A 19,853-nucleotide genomic window follows, 5' to 3' on the forward strand; every position below is an offset into this window, starting at 1 on the left:
TAGTAGAATAAACCAATCAATAGGAATCAATTACAATACCAACAATCAACCACATCAAATCATCCCTTCATAATTATTCATGGATCCCCAAACCCTAGAAATTAGACTACTCACACATGTTACCAATAAACAAAGCAAACATATTAATTGAAAACATAATTAAAACAAAGTAATAAATCAAAGTGAGAAAATAATACCTAAATGAAGAGCAATGGAAATTGAAAGCTTGAATTTTTATAGAAATTGAAACTAAGTGTTTTGAACTAATTAAGAGAGAAAAAACTAGACTACGAGAAATAAACTAAGGGCCTAATACTAGAATAATAAGATCTCAACTAAAATAATAGGGCTTACGGCCCGTTTGGTAGCCGGCCATAAATGGTGTCCATGGGAATGAATTTGTATGTAAATTTGTAAAGAAAATCAACTTGCATTCCCATGGTAATGCTAGTTCACTCAAAATAATCTCTTTTTCTTTATAAATTTCCATTACCATCCATTACTATTTGAGGAGTGGTATTAGGTGGGAATACAAAATTATAAAGAAAAACACCAAGTTTGAGACAAAATTTCATTACCATGGACATCATCATGTTCTTTTCTTATCAAATAACACTTAAATTTATTCCCATTCCCACCATTTAATACCGGCTACCAAACGGGCCGTTAGTATTTATAGTTTGCCCAAAATAACACTCAAAAACCGAAAATAATCTCGCGAAAAACCGCATCAGGTTGACGTCGCCCGATCGGGCAAAAGGCCGCCCGATCGGGCATTCTGCTCGACAAACAGGTCGATCGGGCGAAATTCCGTCCGATCGGGCGGAATTCGGCCCGATCGGGCGGATGAGAAAAGCTCCATATAACTTCCAAGATGGCAGCCCGATCGGGCGCGCGTTGAAACTGCACGATTCTCTATCTTCAAAACGTCATATCTCCTTCGTTATTCGTCGGAATTAGGCGAGTGACCACTCGTTGGAAATATATTGAAGTCTAGAATCCATCCCAATTAGAATGACTTCATTTGGAGTTGTAGAACTTGGGTTATGATTAAAATAATGGACTACAGTCATTTTTCTACTTCTTTCGCTATTCGCTTTGCTTCAAAACTCTTCCAACTTAATGTTTGTGCTCTCGAAAGTACATAATCTCTTGTATTGATTCAAATGAGTAGGAAATGCACAAAAATATGCTAATTCCTACAATGATGAACCTGAAACAACAAACACACTACAAGCAGCACATTAGTACTAAAAATCGCTCCGAAGAGCTAATTTGAGATCAAAAAGTACTAAGGGACGGGGGTAAAAACACTATAAAATATGAACATATCAAACTCCCCCAAGCTAGATCTTTGCTTGTCCCTAAGCAAAGAAATCATCGATGAATACATAAATCAACTTCACCCCAAACACATCTCAAAACAATGGATACGATTCAAGGTAAAATTCAACAAGCATGCATCAATGCCAACCAATCAAATCCATTCGACCACAAATCCTCCCTAACAATCGTTACGCAGAGCGAACCACAAGTGCACAATGGAATTCAAGACTAGTGCTCACACACTCTTCACTCATTTATGTGGCGGGTAAAAGATGTACCCGTTCGCTCCCCTCCCAACAATGTATGTGAACAATGCCCTCCCAAACTCACAACACTCGTGTGTTTAAAAGAACATGCACTCAACCTAATAGTCGACTCGGAATATGTCATGTCATAACTTGCATTGATAAACAACTAATTTCACATTAATATGACTCTATGCACAAATGTTGGAAGGTCTTCAAAGCTTGTAATGTTAGGCTTAGGTAAGGGTGCGCTAAATTTGGGTAAAATGTGAGCTTAAAGCCTTGGCTTTGGGGAGCATAAATTCTAATAAGACCCATGATCAAACATAAATGATGACCACAATACTCATACTCAACACATGAGGAAGCAACAAATGAACCACACTACACTTTTTCACCTTTTTTCATCTATAAGACTAATCACTCACAATAATAAGGAATTGCAATAGTTGAATGACACAATGCTTTGAATATTTCTGAAAGTAATGATTTTTTTCTTTTTGCTCAATTTTTATTTTTTTTCTTTTGGAAACCTTCACATTTTCTACTCTTCTTATCTCTTTCACTCTTCATTATTTTTTTTCTCCTTTTTCAAACAACAAACAGGATAAGAAGAACTCCCTTATTTCCTTTTCAACAATCACTTTGTGCTCAAAATGTAGCACACTATAACTCCCTCGCCTCACTTACTATTAGCTCCCCCATTTTAGGCTTGATACTAGTAACCAATGGGGATTTCATGGGCTTGTAATATGGCTAGTCACCGAATAAAGGGGCACAAGCAACAACATGGGCAGAAAAGAGGGAACAAATGTGTCTAATTTCATCTGAAGGCTACCTAAATAGAAAAACGCCTTCGTCCTCCTCAATGTGCATGTATACGAGTCATAAAACATTACTAACAGTTGCAAATCAATACTCAAAATCAATGACACACCAGGAAGCTATCACACATTCCTAACCAAATCAACTAGCCAAGCACCAAGTTCACAAATAGTTGGTCAAAGTTGACTCATGCAAAGGCACCAAAATAGTCGGATATTAAATCATGGCCAACAAATCAACAATGCTCGTCATCAAAAACCAAGAATCAAAATAATTTTCAATCAAGGGGCACAGGGAAGCATGATTTTGTATTCATCGGAACGTATTTTTGTTCTTTTTTTTTTCCAAAAGCGATAAACTACTCTAGAAAGAAATAACACATACCTCCCCCAAGACAAACTCAGCAATGTCCTCAGTGCTTGAAGGAGTGGAGATCGAGGGTCTCAATCTTCATTAAGCCCCTCCGGCTCCAACTCTTATGTGCCTCCAGCAAAGAGATTGGTTAATAAATAACCAACCAACGAGCGCAGAAGCTTGTCATGCGCACTCGCACAACTTTCGTGCAACAAGGCATGCACGATAATCAACAACAACATTTGCATAAAGTCCGAATGATCTCTATGCCAGTAAGGAGTAGGATGCCTAAAGGAAGAAGAACAAAAAGAAAAAACAATAAGAAAAGAAGAATAAGAAAAGGAAGGAAAAGAGAAAGTAGGCATACTCTCCTTATGGAAGTTGTTTTTGCAGACTATTGATTCTTCAACCTCAATGATCAAAGAAATAGCTCTCTCTATGTTTTTTGGAATTCATGGTGGACAAGCTCTTCAACATATAGAGCTCTCTGCAAAGCATCCACCTCTTCTTTGTAAGTACTGTAAGTACATGCAAAAGATTCACAAAGAGGAACATACTCTATTGGGTCATTGGACTTTTGATTTTCGTGGGGAGGAGGAAGATCCTCAAGCAAAGGTTTTATGGGGAAAGAGAAGGGGAGTGAGACGGTGTAAACGGGGCTAAGAATAACCCTTCTTGGACTTGGAATATGAGGGGGTAGGGGTTGACACAATAACAAGGGTTTTATCAACTTCAACTTCCTCATGGACTTGCTCTATAACATATGGCTTTTCAGTTTCAACAAATCCTTCATCCATTGATCCAACAGTCACGTCATCATCCTCCAACTCATCCTCAACCTCTGTTATAAGTTCCTCCCATACTTGGTTGCCTATGGGTTCACTCAGTTGACCCCCATCTCCAACACAACTCGAATCATTATTTTCAATAATTTCTTGAACTTTTCTAAATCTCTCAAGAGTATCCTTACTAGCTTTAATAATCTTATTAGTAGCCTCTTGAGATCTAGTACACTGAATCTCAATCTTAGAGTTTAATCTTCTTAATTCCTCTAAGAAGCAATCTCTGCTTTCTGATTCGGGTTGAACAGGATTGGGCAAGGGTTTACAATAATACACGGGAGAAAGTAACAGTGGAATCACGAGGCAAAAAATTGATATCCATGCAAGGGTTAGATAAGTCATTAGAATAGGCATGATTATCATAAACATTAGAATGCACCCCATTATAACAAGCATTCAAGGGAGAGGGGGTAGAAACATGTAGATTATTCTCATAATTTGGATTAGCACATATATGGAACATGAATGGCCATTTCATGCTCATACGAATCCATTGCAAACCACATATAGTAATGGCCACATATCATCCAAAGACAAGGCTCGAAAATCACCATTAAATCTACTTTCTATCACATTCTTTGTATACTCGTTTAAACCACCATAAGCAAAACCACAAGAATCCCAAAGATTTAGATTGTGGTAACCAATAAAATCATTTAGCCTATCGAAATACACCCAAAAAGGCTCATTTACGAATTGAGGGAAAGAATAATAATCCATTTTTTCAGGGGAAAAAAATAAAAAATAAAAAAAATTAAAAAAAAAATTAAAAAAATTAAACTAAAGAAAATGAAATTTATACATGGTCTCAAGGAACTGGAAGTTCTATGAGACTCAAAAACATAATCTAGATCATAAAATTAATAGCAGAAAATTCAACCGTTTTCCCGGCAACGACGCCAAAATTTGACATGCTAAAGTCGTATCACCTTATAAAAAATAAACCTAAGTCCACTAGCTAGGTAGCAAAGGAAGTCAGGATCGAATCCACAGGGAAATAGTGTTCTTTCTACTATTAATCAACTAATCTAGACTATTGGAAAACAAGAGTTAGTTGGTTTGTATGCTAAAACTACGACGATAAATTAAACAATTAAGAATTCAGATATTAAAGAATCTAGGGCATAGGTTCACCAACAAATAACAATCCAGGATGATAGACAATCGACAATAATCAATAAAGTAATTAATTAGACTAGCATGCTCTCTCGAATCGATACTAATCATAGACTTAGAATTAACGGGCTCTCGCTACGTATTAATCCTAACTAGTTTTTGGGCCCGGGCGATGCCCCGGGTTACTACGTTAACAAGATTCACATTTACTTATATATAATTTTTTTTGCAATGATAACATGAAACATTTAATAGCTTGGTGGTAAAAGCTTTATTGTTTATACTCAAGGTCAAGGGTTCAAACCTTATGCCAACCATGTTTGACATTTTTTTAATGTATATGAAGATTACATGGAACGAACGACCCATAAGAAGAGTGCCACGTGTCACGTATGCTTTTTTATAGGCGCCTTTTAATATATAGTATAGGTTCTACCTATTGACACAAGCCTAAACATCAAATTGCATCTCTCGAATCTTAACTTGATATTGCTAGACTAATACAATTAGACCTGCGCAAATCTAATCGCATAGTAAATGAAATCCATCAATAGGAATTAACCACAATACCAACAATCAACAACATTTAATCATCCCTTCATATTAATTCATGGATTCCCAAAACCCTAGAATATAAACTACTCACAGATATTTTATTTAAACAAAGCAAACATGATTAATGAAAACATAATTAAAATTGAATAAAGAAGGAAAGAAATAATAAATACCAAATTGAAGAACAAAGGATGAAATTTAAAGTTTGAAACTTGAAAGCAATAATAAAAGTAATTAACAAAAGTTTAGAGAAAGAATAAAAACTAAGCAATAAACTAAGGTCCTAGAAAAATAAGATCCCAAATAATATGTCTAAGGGCTATATTTATAGTCTTTCCCAAAAGTAGAAGAAAAAAACCGGAAACAAAGCAAAAATCCGCGCCCAGGGGTTGTCGTCGCCCGATCGGGCAATGGGTCGCCCGATCGGGCGATCTGCTCGCCAAACTGCACGATCCCGTATCTTAAAAACACCATATCTCCTTCGTTATAAGTCGGAATTAGGCGAGTGCCACTCGTTGGAAAGCTCTTGAAGTCTAGAATCCAACCCAATTTGAATCGCTGCATTTGGAGTTGTATAACTCGATTTATGATCAAAAGAGTGGACGACATTCAGTTTTCTACTTCTTTCACTATTCGCTTTGCATGAAAATTCTTCCAACTCAATGTTTGTGCTCTCGAAAGTATATAATCTCTTTTATTGATTCAAATAAGTAGGAAATGCACAAAAATATGTTAATTCCTACAATGATGAACCTGAAACTACAAACACACTACAAGGAGCACATTAGTACTAAAAATCGCTCCGAAGAGCTCATTTGAGATCAAAAAGTACTAAGGGACGGGGGTAAAAACTCTATACAAAACACATATATCATCAGGCGCAGCAGCCTCGGTGCCCGCGCAAAAGGAAAATACGTAGCACAAAGAAAAACGTTCGTAAAAAGAATTGCTACGAGGGCGTAGCACAAAGAAAAGCGACTCATAAAAAAATTAATAACTCTTTGCGTCGTTGTTAGGCCTCCTACGACGACAATGCTCGGCACCAAAACCGAACATGCTAATAATTATGAATGTCACACGGGCAAGTGTTTCGAAAATCCAAAGAATGACCAAAAGAAAGAACTAAAAGTGTACCAACAAAAGAAAGAGTGAAAAACCAATAGAGAGAGTCGAAGTCTAGACTAAGTAATACTTGAAACTTTGGGACCTAAAACTTTAGCTTATCTTATGCATAGGGCTGGTCCTGCCACTTGGTGCCGATCTGAAAATCAAACGTTAGTGCGTCTCGAAGCTACATCACCGACGCAAGGTTTAGTAACTCCAGGTTCCGTCCATCATCCCTCATTTCAAGGATCTCCGCTTCCCCAACCTCGATTCGCACCCTCAAACATGTCTATAGAAGAGCTACAGAACCAAATGGCCCAAATGACCCTACTCATGAACCAACTGAAAATGGAAAACGAATCCTTAGCGGCTGCGCAAGCCAAACATTTCGTATTACTGGTCATTTGGTCTCCTGAAACCGAATTAGTCCAAAAATTCATTGACAACCTGGACCCAATTTACAAACCACATCTTAGATACTTGGGCCTTGATACCTTCAAGAGGGTTTATGATGTAGGAATAAAGATCGAGGATGATCCCACACAAACAATACAAAGTAAACCCGCATACAAAAGCAACGCCTACAACAGGGGCAACACATCCCAAGCCCAAGAGGTCCATGCTGTGGAAGAAACCCCAACCCGAAGGAGCCCGGGAAGGTGGACCCGAGGTCGAAAGTTTGCCCCACTCGGGTCGACTCTAGTACAAGCTTTCCAAAGACTAACCAATCAGGGAAAACTAAGGCCCATAGGCCCCACACTCGACCCTCCAGTCAAAAATAAGTACTGGGTCGAGGGCGCTCGCTGCAAGTTCCATCAAGGGAATGGGCATGATACTGAAAACTGTTGGAATCTAAAAAACACAATCCAGGATATGATAGAGGATGAAATAACACCTCTCCCCAACGTTGGCAAACCCAACAACAACAAGAGCCCACTCGATTCTTGTCACATCTCTCTTGACCAACCAGAAAATATGAACTTTGACCCTACGGCGTATATTACGCCCCAAGGTGCACCACTCGCCATGGTCCCTATGGATCAAATCGAGAGAGAAGTGTGAAGTGTGTGGGATGATGATGCTGAAGATGTCTACCTGTCTCAAATAACGGGCCAGGACCTCTTTACTGAAACTTGGCCCAGATCTGAAATTTCCCATGATTGTCATACTTTGGATGAGGCACCTCACCTCACCAAGACCAAAACAGCTGAAATATTGGACAACCAGGCTTTATGGACATTGTTTAACGAATCGAGGCCTATGGAGGACGAGACTGTGATGACTACCCTAGCTTTACAAGATGAAGGTTTTGATCCAACCCGGTTAATCGCTCCTGCATCAACACTAGGAGAGATCGAGAACGGATGGGTGAAGACATATCAGTGGGTCAATGTAAAAGGAATAGAATTCAAGATGAGTACCGGTGAAGGACCAAAGTTTTACAAGACTAAACCCAAGACTTGAGCCACATAGAGCACCTTGATAAAAAGCGCCTAGTAGTTCTTTAGATTGGTAGAAAAATAATAAAGACTTTAGATGGTCCTAAGACCCCTTAGAATATAGGTCAAGTTTATTTCAGTGTGTTTTCCTTACTTTCCAAATTAATAAAGGCGTAATATTCCTCCTAAAAAACTTTATTTCTAACACTAAAAGAGCACCAAACGTACTTGCAAAGAGGCGGCCCACTCTAGGCCCAATAAAACAAGGCCCACTCGGTCTTGAATCGTGACATCGAAATTCATCAAACCCCAAAAGAGAACCACATTATCATATTACCAAAACATGAGGGTCTAACCCACGCAGCCCAAAGAAATCAAAAGGAAATCAAATTCAAACAATACAAATTTTGCTCAAGAAAAAAACTCATAAAAAATAGACACCGCCCCCCGCATCAACACGCACCTCAGCCCATCCAAAAGCCTATACAAGAATCTTCATATCTTCCACACACTAACCCCATTCTCAAAACTGTTTCGAGTCACGAATAGAAAAAAATAATCCGGACAAAAATGCATCTCACGCTAACAGTCAAAAAAGTCTCCGAAGTAGCCTCAAAATTGATTTTAAATACGAGAAAAAATCAAAGCACTAAAACAAAAAAAAACAAAAAAAAGAAAGAAATGCAAGAACACGTGAAGCAAAGCGTCAAAATTGACCGCCCAAATCATTTTCAGCGCCCAGGGCTGGGCGCCGAAATCTTTGACGCCACTCTCTGCCTGCCTAATTTTTAGAAGTGCTCGTCATTTTACCGCACATAACGGAAAAATAACGAACACTTGGGGGGTACAGCACGTATCCAAACAGGCTTACCAAAAAATATAGCCATACAAAAAAGTCAAATTTCGTTTTTACATAATACTTATGGCAAAAAACGGTAGACGAGGCGAAAATAATGATAATACTTCACTCATTTGACCGATTAAGTAATATGCTACCACCCCAGGGCATATCCATTAAAATCCGGCATCCTAGAACTTATTCTATCTAGAACTACGCGCGACCTGATTGTGACAAGATACGTAGGCAATCCATACCAAGGATTCGGTCCAATAAAAAAAACATATATAAACTGTGCAAAAAGTGTTAGACATATAAAAATATAAAAAAGAGGAGAAACAAAAAATGAAAATGAAAAATAAAATACGCCTTTATTGAAAGATAATAAGAAGGAAAACAAAGTGCTAAGAAATGAAAAAACAAACACAACTGAAATAAATAAAGGGCACCTACACCCTAGTAAGAACTACACTACTCTAGTTCTTCAGGATCATCAAATAAAGTCTTGTAGAGGGCAATGTTCGCAGGATCCACCCCCACAGTCTTCTGCGCTGCCCCTATATCAATCTCCATAAGAACCGGCTCCTGGACACTAACTTCCAAAGATGCCAAGGCTTCAGAAACATTCTCGGTTATAGCCCGCTCAGCCTCAAGGGCACAGACAATGGTGGGAGAAGAATTATTATCATCAACTAGACTAGCCACGGTTTCTACAGGCGGCTGAGCCTTCCTAACCCATACATTGTTCCGGCGACGATCTCCGCGAGAGCTTGCATTTCTTTTAACAACAACAGGCCCCTTCATGTTAGGCATCTTTTTAGGCCTGAAACTGGAACGGGGAGGAACTTCCTTTCGCTTTCGGTCAGGACGAGCTTTCACAGTCTTAATACCATGGGTACGAGGTCTGGCAGAATCAGGACCCTCATACTTAACACGAATACGAGGTATCAAAAGCTCAACCGGCTCCCCATTTCGAGCCTCGGTCCTCACAGCTTTATCATCGGAGCTCATCCACAACTTGTAGTTTTCAGAAAGACCCACAAAGCCATTTGTAGCTATGGCCCAACGCGGGAGACCATCATAATACTTAGCCCACGCTAGAACCCGTGCTTGTGAAAAGGTCGCTACTTTAGGTGGTGCCGTATCAGAAAAGGGGATAGTCTGCCTTAAACCGTATTGACGCATGACTCGGTAAGGGAAAATATAAGTGGGTCGAGATAGCCCCAACAAAGAAACATAAACCGATACATCAGAACCCCCCGTCATAGTAGTCAAACCCCACCATGGTACCACCCACTTAATAGAACAGATGCCATGAGTAAAAAAGGAGGCCCATTCGGCCTCGTCCTGGCCTCGGTGCAAATATTTTCGGTTACCCAAGGCTATAGGACGATAATGTTTAGGATCGGCAGGATCTTCCAAGAGCCTAAGCCGTTCCACGAGCCAAATCTGCAAAAAACGGGTACGATCAAAAAAATAATAACAAAAATAAAACGGTTCCTGGGGCGCAGTTTCAACGCCCAGGACCAGGCGCTGTTAATTCTAGCGCCCAGCCCTGGGCGCTGAAACTCAGCCCCAAGGCAGGACGAATGGAAAATATATATGCAAAAAAAAACGTATACGTGTGCAAAAAAAAATCGATTACCTGCAGTAATAGGGGGCTTCCCTTAAAATATTCAGATTTGGCGTCCTTCTTCAACTCATCCGCACTCAGCAAAGTCTCGGCAACCACCAACGGCATAATAGAATAGCAACTTTCCATCTGGCTAATCAAGGGGATCAACCTTATGTCACCGAACTCACCATTGTTATTCGACAGCAAATAATGATTCAACAAGCAAAATACAAGGGCTCGAATATTCAATTTCTGTTCGGTCATATTCTTACTAGGCCTAAAGTGATGTTTTACAAGTTTTGCCAAATTAACCTCATCACCTACAACAACTTCAGCAAGCATGTTAGCATCTAGTCCTAGGAAAGCCCCTATGGTTGTTTTACTCTCTTCAATAGTGCCAGGAGTGGCAGGGGTAGCATTAGTAGGATAACCAAGGATCGCAGCAAATTCATCTGGCAAAGGACATATTTCGTTGCCTCGAAAGACAAAAACATGATGATCGGAATCCCAAAAGCTTAGGGCTGCGTGCAGAAAATTATAGTCAATGTTAATTTGTTGTAAGCCTAAAAGTGCCTCTAAGTGGTATTCTTTCAACAAAGCCTTTTCTGTAGGATTAAGGGCCCGTAGCCAACGCCTAACAGCCCGTTGGAGTGAGAAAGTAGGAATCGACATGACGAAAGCAAGGAGTAACTAAAATACAGCAAAGAAAGAAGGAAATTGAGAGTGATGGAAAATAGGGACGTATCTAGCCCCTATATATAGCTGAACGCATCAAGTGACATCCTGATCCCATTCGGAAACGCGTTAAGAAATCCGAAAGTCAAAATTCGCCAGGAAAGGACTTTCAGCGCCCGAATCTGGGCGCCGAAATAATTAACGCCCAGCCTTGGGCGCAGAAAATGCAGCCCAAGGCCCAGATTTCACATAACGCGGAACAGGAAAAGACTTAAAACCGCGTTGCTAGACACGAGGCCCTATTGCAATTAAGATCAAGCCCAAAAGCACCTTTAAGCTCCCAAATAGCAAAAATGAATGGTAAAACTTGGTCGAAACTTAGACTTATCTCAAGAAACATACATGTACACTTTTCAAAACAAATGTGAAATATCAAGGTCATTCTTCGAAACACCAAAAAAATGTTGTTAAGTCGTTGGTTTCTCAAATAAAAAATGTTTGTCTGTCAAAAGATTAATCCGGGCCAAGATAAACCAGATGATGTTAAACCTTGTCGCCCAAAGACTGAAGTTGCACCCCACGACTTCGCCAAAATAGCACACCACTATGAAAGGTCGCTCGCACATACGAGAACGACCCCAAACATGATTAAAAGACGTTATGAAGTATGCGAAAAATGACTAACAAAGCCCAAGTGCTTGGGGGCTCGCGGAAAGTATACTCCAACAAAAGCGCGCAATCGAAATCACATTCCCGGACTGCGCTATACGCCGTCCCATGTTTGGATGATCTCAAAAGAACAGGTTCGACCGCAGAAAAGGGTCGTCACGGACACTTGTACATGGTCCTCTGATCAAAGACCAAGTAGTGGCAAAAATCGAGCCGTAAAGACTAGCTCAAAACCACGAAAGCAGACGGTCGCAAGACAAAGGTCCGTCTAAACCCGTTGTCAACCCACGTTCAGGTTACAACTAAATCCGAGCATCCCTCGGAAGAATTCGCTCCTACGAAGAATGGATAAAGAGGAAATCTCAAAAGAAATCACAATGAACAAAAATAGAGACTTGCCCACCTCGATCAGGCAAGATCGCGCCACGAACCACGCGAGTTCCAAATCAAGAAAAAACGAATTCAGGGATGTCCACCCTTAGCGGACAGGGTTCGCCCACCCTCAGCAGGCGGGGTCTGCGTCACTAGCCGCGCAGATCCTCAGTTTTCGAAAAATAGAATCTTCAAAAAAAACAAAATGAAACAGGCTCGCCATCTTTAGCCGGCGGGGTCTACGTCACAAGCCGCGTAGGTCCTTATTTTCAAATTTCAAAAACAAGATTCGTCCACTTTTTCGGACGGGGCGTCCACCCTTAGCGGACAGGCTCGCCATCTTTAGTCGGCGGGGTCTACGTCACAAGGCGCGCAGGTCCTTAGTCGCTGCAGCGATAACTTTTTCTGGTTTTCCCTTTTCCAAAAATTAAAAGGATTGGTTTTCCGTTTTTTCCAAAAAAGAGCGATGTGCTGGATTTTCCTTCGTTTTATATCCTGTAAAAACAAGGGGGTTTTCTCGTTTTGCTAGCCCTGAAAATGAGAATCTTTAAAAACATTTTTACCCCGTGATTGGGCTTGGCCAGGCCCAATTACACTTTATAGCTTTGATTTCGAAAACATCCGTAGCTACTCCCAATGACAAAGTGAGGGAGTTTCTACGCATCTTTAGATACTTCCAATGACAAAGTGAGGGAGTTTTTATACTATCAGTTGACAAATCCCAATGACACGTGAGGGATATGTCGACACTTCAAGTGATGACCCTTAAGTCAAATGTTATCACTCGGGGGCTCGTGAGACCCTCGCAAAACAGGTCACATACACCATGGCTTGTGTGACGCACTCCGTCCAGTACTTTGACCATCGTCTCATCCCGAGACTCAGTCAAAGTGGGGGCTAACTGTAGACACCTACTTTTGTCCCCATTCCCGGAAGGGAAGGTTCGATGATGAGAACGTAAATCTCCACTTGACAACGCATCTCCTATAAAATAGCGAATCTCAATTCCCGTTTTCATTTCACCCGAAACCTGCTATTTATAGAAACCTGTCATTTATGGAAACCTGCTAAAAATAGTAACTGCCGTAATGGGTAGTTGTTAAAACTGGCAAGTCATAAAAGATAGAAACCTGTCAGAATTAGGTGTTGCACTCCAACATAAATCCTAAATGAGATAGAAATTGCGAGAAGAATCCTGTTCCTAATACGATTCGAAAATAGGAGTTACGTATTAATTAAAATCCTAACGAGCCTAGAGTTCGTAACGGGCCCAGACGCATCCCGTCATAAAATTGATACGCACTAAAAGACTCGATTAAGTCTCATACACTCCGGATTCTAAGAGTCCGAATCTGACAAAGAAACGGCCCAAACATCAATTTCAACGCCCAGCCCTGGGCGCTGAAATTGCCTGGATCCTATTTTCAACGCCCACAGCTGGGCGTCGATATCTTTGACGCCCAGGCCTGGGTGCTGAAAATACTTGGGACGTGTTCTTTCCTAATTCCTCGTGGATTAGAGTTCTACAATTCTATCTTTCCACGAACTATTTTCTATAAATGGGGCCCTAAGTTCGACGTGAAAGACACAACACACAATTATTATTCTGAGTATTGACTCTAAACCCCTAAGCCTAAGCCACACGCTACAAAACTGATCACGCGTTCTGTCGCAATCGATCCATAAATCGAACATAACGTATCCTGTCCCATAATTTGAGATTCATTAAATAAAAGGAGAAATGGCAAAGTCAAAGTGGTTAGTTTTCTGAGAACCGTGACGCACCTCTCAAGGGTGTGTCGTAATGTGTCCCTTTTCCATGGTTTAATTGCTTTCCTCGCCCTTTTATGAACTGTTAAACTAACTAAATCCGATTGTTCGATCACGCTTAATAAATATGATATTTTTGGGAAATTGGATTATCATGCTAGGTCCCTTAAAACCATCTAAATCAGATAATCGCGCTCAATCTAGTCTTATATGTTGCATATTGTTAAAATCGACCCAGATTAGTTTAATAGTTAACGCATGTCCCTTCAATTATTTATGCTGAGCTAGTAAGGATATCCTGCCTCTGGAGTTATCGAAGAGCGAGTACTCCTCTCGGTAGTTACAGTCCCCCGAACCCTCAATCTCTACCCTGCGGGTGTACGTTGAGCGATCCCCACCACCAGGGATCACAAGGGAACCTATGGCCGTCGTGGTCAAACATAATTGCACTCCCTTTATGTCACGATAACCGGGTTTTATCAGTTTTTCTCATTGTCGTTAAAAACTGAATGGCGACTCCTATATTACTAGTCAATTGGGTGTAAACTCACAGGAAATCCAATTACACTTGATTTGACAAAAAGAAGCGTCACACCCACGAGGGACGAGGTCATGCATTAGCCTCGTGCTTTTTCGACCCCCTCACACACTCACTTGTACATATTAGGTATGTTTTTCCTTTTATTTTTGCATTTACTTATTTTTGTGTGTTTATTTTGGTGTGTTTACTGTTTTCTAGAGTAGTTTATTGCTTTGAGAAAAAAAATACAAAAAAAATACGTTCCGATGAATACAATATCATGCTTCCCTGTGCCCCTTGAACGAAAATTGTTTTGATTTTTGGTATTTGATGATGGGCAATGTGGATGTGTTAGCCATGATTTGATTTTCGATTGCTTTGATGCCTTAACATGAGTCAACTCCGACTAACTATTTGTGGACTTGGTGCTTGACTAGTTGATTTGGTTAGGATGTGTGATAGCTTCCTGGTGTGTCATTGATTTTGAGTATTGATTTGCAACTATTAGTAGTGTTTTATGACTCATATACATGCACATTATGGAGGACGAAGGCATTTTTCTGATTAGGTAGCCTTCAGATGAATCTAGATACATTTGTTCCCTCCTTTTCTACCCATGTTGTTGCTTGTGCCCTTTATTCGATGACTAGCCATATTACAAGCCTGTAAAAACCCCATTGGTTACTAGTCCCAAGCCTAGCTTGGGGGAGCTAATAGTAGTGAGGTGAGGGAGTTGTAGTGTGCTACATTTTGAGCACAAAGTGGGTATTGAAAATGGAGGTCTTATCATGTTTGTTGTTGAAAATGAGTTGAAAATGAAAAGAGATGAAAGAACAAAACAAATGTGACGGTTGCTAAAAAGAAAGAAAAAAAAGAGAGATTGAAAAAGAAAGAAAAAAAGAGAAAAATCTGTTACTCTCATAAAAAGTTCAAAGTATTGTTTCAATCAAGTTCTGCAAATTCATATCCTTATGAGTGATTGGTTGCAATTGTGAAAAAAGGCAAGAAAGTATGGTGTTGGCTATTTGTTGCTTTGTCATGTGTTGAGTGGGAGATTATGGTCATTATATTGGTTGATCATGGTTGTTTTTAGGATTTATGCTCCCCAAAGCCAAGGCTTTAAAGCTCACATTATACCCAAATTTACCGCACCCTTACCTAAGCCTACATTACAAGCTTTGAAGACCTTCCGACCTTTGTGCATAGAGTCGTACTTATGTGAAAATAGTTGTTTATCAATGCAAGTTATGACATGACGCATTTCGAGTCGACTACTAGGTTGAGTGTATGTTTTTCTAGACACACGAGTGTTGTGAGTTTGGGAGGGCATTGTTCACTTATATGTTGGGAGGAAAGCGAACGGGTACACATTTTATCCGCCACATAAATGAGTGACGAGTGTGTGAGCACTAGTCTTGAATTCCATTGTGCATTTGTGGTTCGCTTTGCGTGACGATTGTTAGGGTGGTTTAGTGGTTGAATGGATTTGATTGGTTGACATTGATGCATGCTTGTTGGATTTTGCCTTGAATTATGTTTTTCATTTTGAAATATGTTGGGGGTGAAGTTGGTCTTGTATTCATCGATGATTTCCTTTCTTAGGGACAAGCAAGGATCTAGCTTGGGGGAGTTTGATATGTGTGTTTTATATAGTGTTTCACCCCCGTCCCTTAGTACTTTTTTGTGTCAAATGAGCTCTTAGGAGCCATTTTTAGTACTAATATGTGTTATTTAGTGTGCCTTGAGTTTCAGGTTTGATAATGAGAAATTGGTCTTTTTAGACCCGTTTCGTGATGATTTAGGCCACTACACGAGCCCGAGGAAGTTCGGGACCTTTATCGTCGACTTTCGGAAGCCTTAGATGCTTATGGTTGAGCCCCGAAAGTTAGACTCGGTGATATGGGCGAAGGATATTGAGGATTGCAAATCGCCCTGTGAGCTGATGGCGAAATGCGACCATCGGGCGGAATTAAAAGGGAATTGGAGCCATCTACACGCGCCCGATCGGGCGCAGTTCGCCCGGTCCGGATCGGGCGCCCATGAGAAGCAGATCGGGCGGAATTTGGCCCGATCGGGCCGACTGTCGAGCAAATCGCCCGATCGGGCGACGCAAACCTGCAGCTAATCTTCGCGAGTTTTATTTCCGTTTTTTAGGATTAATTTAGGAAAACTCTATAAGCTTAGCTCTTTTATTTGAGAAAACATCTTTTATTCTAGTTTCTAATTACTTAGTTTATTTTAGTTCTCTCTATTTTCTCCAAACACTTAGTTTTAATTTTAATCAAAGATTCAAGCTTTATTATTTCATCGTTCTTCAAGTCGGTATTGTTTCTTGCTTTAATTTATCTTATTGCTTTGATCATGTTTTCTATTATGTTAATTGCTTTGTTATTTATTATCATGAGTGAGTAGTTTAATTTCTAGGGTTTAGGGGATCCATGAATGCATGATTGGGATTATATGTGGACTTGATTAATTAATTGATTGATTATAATTTCTATAGCTTATTATTATTGCTCGTCAATTCTGTTCGCCCGGACTATTTTGATTTGAGTTTGATTAACCTTAGATTATGCGCCGAGAGGTATAAATCTGATGTTTTTGGTCTATGGCTATTAGATAGGAATTATTTCTTGTACGTAGCGAGAGCCCGCTAGTTGTTCTATCCTAAGGAATTCGTAAGATTCGAGAGATGCATGTTTTCCTAGTTATGATTGTTAATTGATTGTTATTGTCCGTTGTCCAATCCCGGTCTGCATTTATGGTGAACCGTTGCCCTAGATTCCTTTAATATTGTTATTTTCCGATTTGATTATTTACTTTAGTTTAATATGCAAACCAATCCAATTCTTGTTACCAGTAGTCTAGATTAGCCTATTAATAGTAGAAGAACACTGTTTCCCTGTGGATACGATCCCTGCTTCCCTTACTATATTTTTAGTTGGTGAACGTTAGGTTTATCTTTGATAGTAGTGCGATTTAGCCTGTCACCTACTCACTATGAGTTCAAAGGGGAACATTATGTAATAATTCAGAAGCACAATTTTTTTGTTTGTGTCCATCCCTTAGATGTTTATGATGTGCTTGCTATTATTGAACGAGGTTGAGCATACGGCTATTAATGAACCCATATCCATATTTTTGGTGGTGTGATGTAGCTCACATTTGATGGGATTCACCTACTTAGGTGTGGAAGTGAGGTCGTTTCTATGAGAATTGCATGGGCTATTCTCTAGAGCACCTATGAGCATCCAGGTTATGGACGTATGGCCAATATAATGCGTCACTTTTATTGGCGGAGATTCAAAATATTATACATGTTCAATTGTATGCTTTGAGTAACGAGTTTCTAACCTCCTATTAAGTTCAAAACGTAAGTCACTTGGTAGGAAAGAGATCCTAGCTTGAATGTCACTAAGTGTTAATTCAAGTCGCAAGACATTGACACTTATTCAATTGTTTGTTTTGCCCAGAAATTCAATTCTTTAATTTCTTTCTTTTTTCTTCTCATCTTCGAACTTGTGGGGATTGTTGGAAATCCTAGTGAGAATACAAAAGAAAATGAGTGGGAAATGGGAAAATGTGGGAATATGAAAAGTCCCACATGGGAAAAACACAAACCACATCAATGTTTATATTTGGGGGCTTGAGGGAAACATTTGTTTAAGAAAGCATGAGAGTGGCATGGGTGGACACACAACACACGCGCGCGCGAGCGGGCCGGGCCTTGGGCCTTGGCGAATGCGGTTCGCGGGCGTGGGATGGGTTTTGTGGGCCGGGTTATTCGTTTTGGTCAGAAGTGGGTTTAATTAATTCTAACGAGCAAAAAGAATTAATCAACCACTAATCCCGTAACTATCCCATTAACCCCACTAAATGTTGTTTTAACTGCCCCTTAATTACCCAATAAATGTGGTAACCACCCACTACTCCACTACTAGCCGTTTATGGCTGTTGCAGCTCTCCTATAAATACCTCCCTTCCGTTTTTCACAAAAACACATTCACAGAAAACGACTATCTACATTCTCTCTTAAATTAACACCTTTCCGTTCTTTCTAGGCAAATATCACAAGTGTTCTACTGCATCGGAAGTAGCGCGGAATTGTCTTTTAGAACAGTGGTTCGGCCACAACGCGACAATTTGTTCAATTCGTGTATACGTAATATCCAGATAATTTGTTCCAATTATTTATTTAGCTAACATATAGGTGAGTCCATTAATAAATATAATATTAATAAAAGTTTGTGGATTATACGGTGGATCCGGGGACGGACGGAGTAACAATTTGCGCGTGATATACGGGAGTCTTACCCACCTTTCTAAAACAACCTTCTTTTCTCATTGCACTCTCTAGAGGCTCTCTACTCATTTCTCTTCGCTCTCGAGGTAATTCTTTCTTCCCCTTATTTTCTATCCCCGGAACAAAGTGATATAATTTTAGAAAATCTTCCAATTCGTTGAATTATTGTGATGAATTTGAATTTGAATTTGAATTTGAATTTGAATGATATTGTGAATTTTAATTGCTGATCCCAACTTCAATTTTGAATCGCAGATGATTGACGATCAAGATCTGGGATTTTTTGCCAATTTTCTCGGCGTCTTCATCTTTATACTGGTAATTGCGTACCATTTTGTGATGGCTGATCCCAAATACGGAGAAAATTAAGGAAATTTCTTCCCAATTTACAATGTCAGTGGTTTATCATCTAGCTAGTACTAGTTTCTTATAGTTTCTGAAGATGCCAACAGTTTTGTTTTGATTTTGACAATGCATCATCTTAATCCATGTACTTTGAACTAATTTAAGTAATGATTTAGAGATGTTTTTCAACTGTTTAAGAGATTGCTATTTGTGTTTTAAATTTCAAGTAATCTGTGTGTGTTTGTGTTTTATTTTGTCTAATATGGAATTGATTGACTCGTGAGATTTTTCTGGGGAGCGAAATGTTACAATTGTTGGTAGAATCAGGCTTGTGTAACAGAGAAATTTCTGATGTAGAATATAAATTGTGGGTTTTAGTGATATGGGTTGATTCAAGCTTGTGGTTGTGAGTTGAACTAAGTTTTTTGATTTAATTAAGCTTGTGAGGCAGAGTCAGGGAAATCTTTAGATTTTTAACGCTACTAACGATTCTTTATGTTGTCAATATCTAATTTTAGAGTTAGTTAGCTATAGATTATTAGTTTCTAGTTTGGAAAATTAATCATAAACTACTGTTAAAATTAGTCATAACTACTTTTAAAATGAACAATTTATTCAGACTTCTCCCAAATCCCAAAACCACTATAACTCTATAAGGGCTCGCCTGGAATTGGATAGGAATACGGACGTATTATTTCAAGGGGTACTGATTCCTGTATAGGGTGTTTTTCCTTTCTCTTATGTTTGGTATCATTACTAGAGTAACTGAAAATTATCCACATGGGCACATCCTTTCTTGAGTTTCTTCATTTCCAAGCGAATATACCTCCTTCAAACTAAATGTTGAACCACCAATATTTATATCTAGATCTTTTGATTCCTCTAATTTGGATGTTCTTATGCGAAATGGTTGGGAAAGTGGAGACTGTGGCTTTAGGCT

General features: G+C 39.5%; 1 protein-coding gene across 1 annotated transcript; it reads left to right on the top strand.

The window, feature by feature from the left end:
- Window positions 1–18,599: 18,599 nt before the first annotated feature.
- Window positions 18,600–19,112, top strand: LOC110775219 (dolichyl-diphosphooligosaccharide--protein glycosyltransferase subunit 4C). Its single transcript, XM_021979816.2, has 2 exons — window positions 18,600–18,654; window positions 18,824–19,112. Exon 2 carries the CDS (start codon window positions 18,824–18,826, stop codon window positions 18,935–18,937), a length of 114 nt encoding a protein of 37 aa, XP_021835508.1. The 5' UTR covers window positions 18,600–18,654; the 3' UTR covers window positions 18,938–19,112.
- Window positions 19,113–19,853: the final 741 nt, after the last annotated feature.

The sequence above is a fragment of the Spinacia oleracea genome, chromosome 5 (genome assembly GCF_020520425.1).
Source record: "Spinacia oleracea cultivar Varoflay chromosome 5, BTI_SOV_V1, whole genome shotgun sequence".
Taxonomy (NCBI): domain Eukaryota; kingdom Viridiplantae; phylum Streptophyta; class Magnoliopsida; order Caryophyllales; family Amaranthaceae; genus Spinacia; species Spinacia oleracea.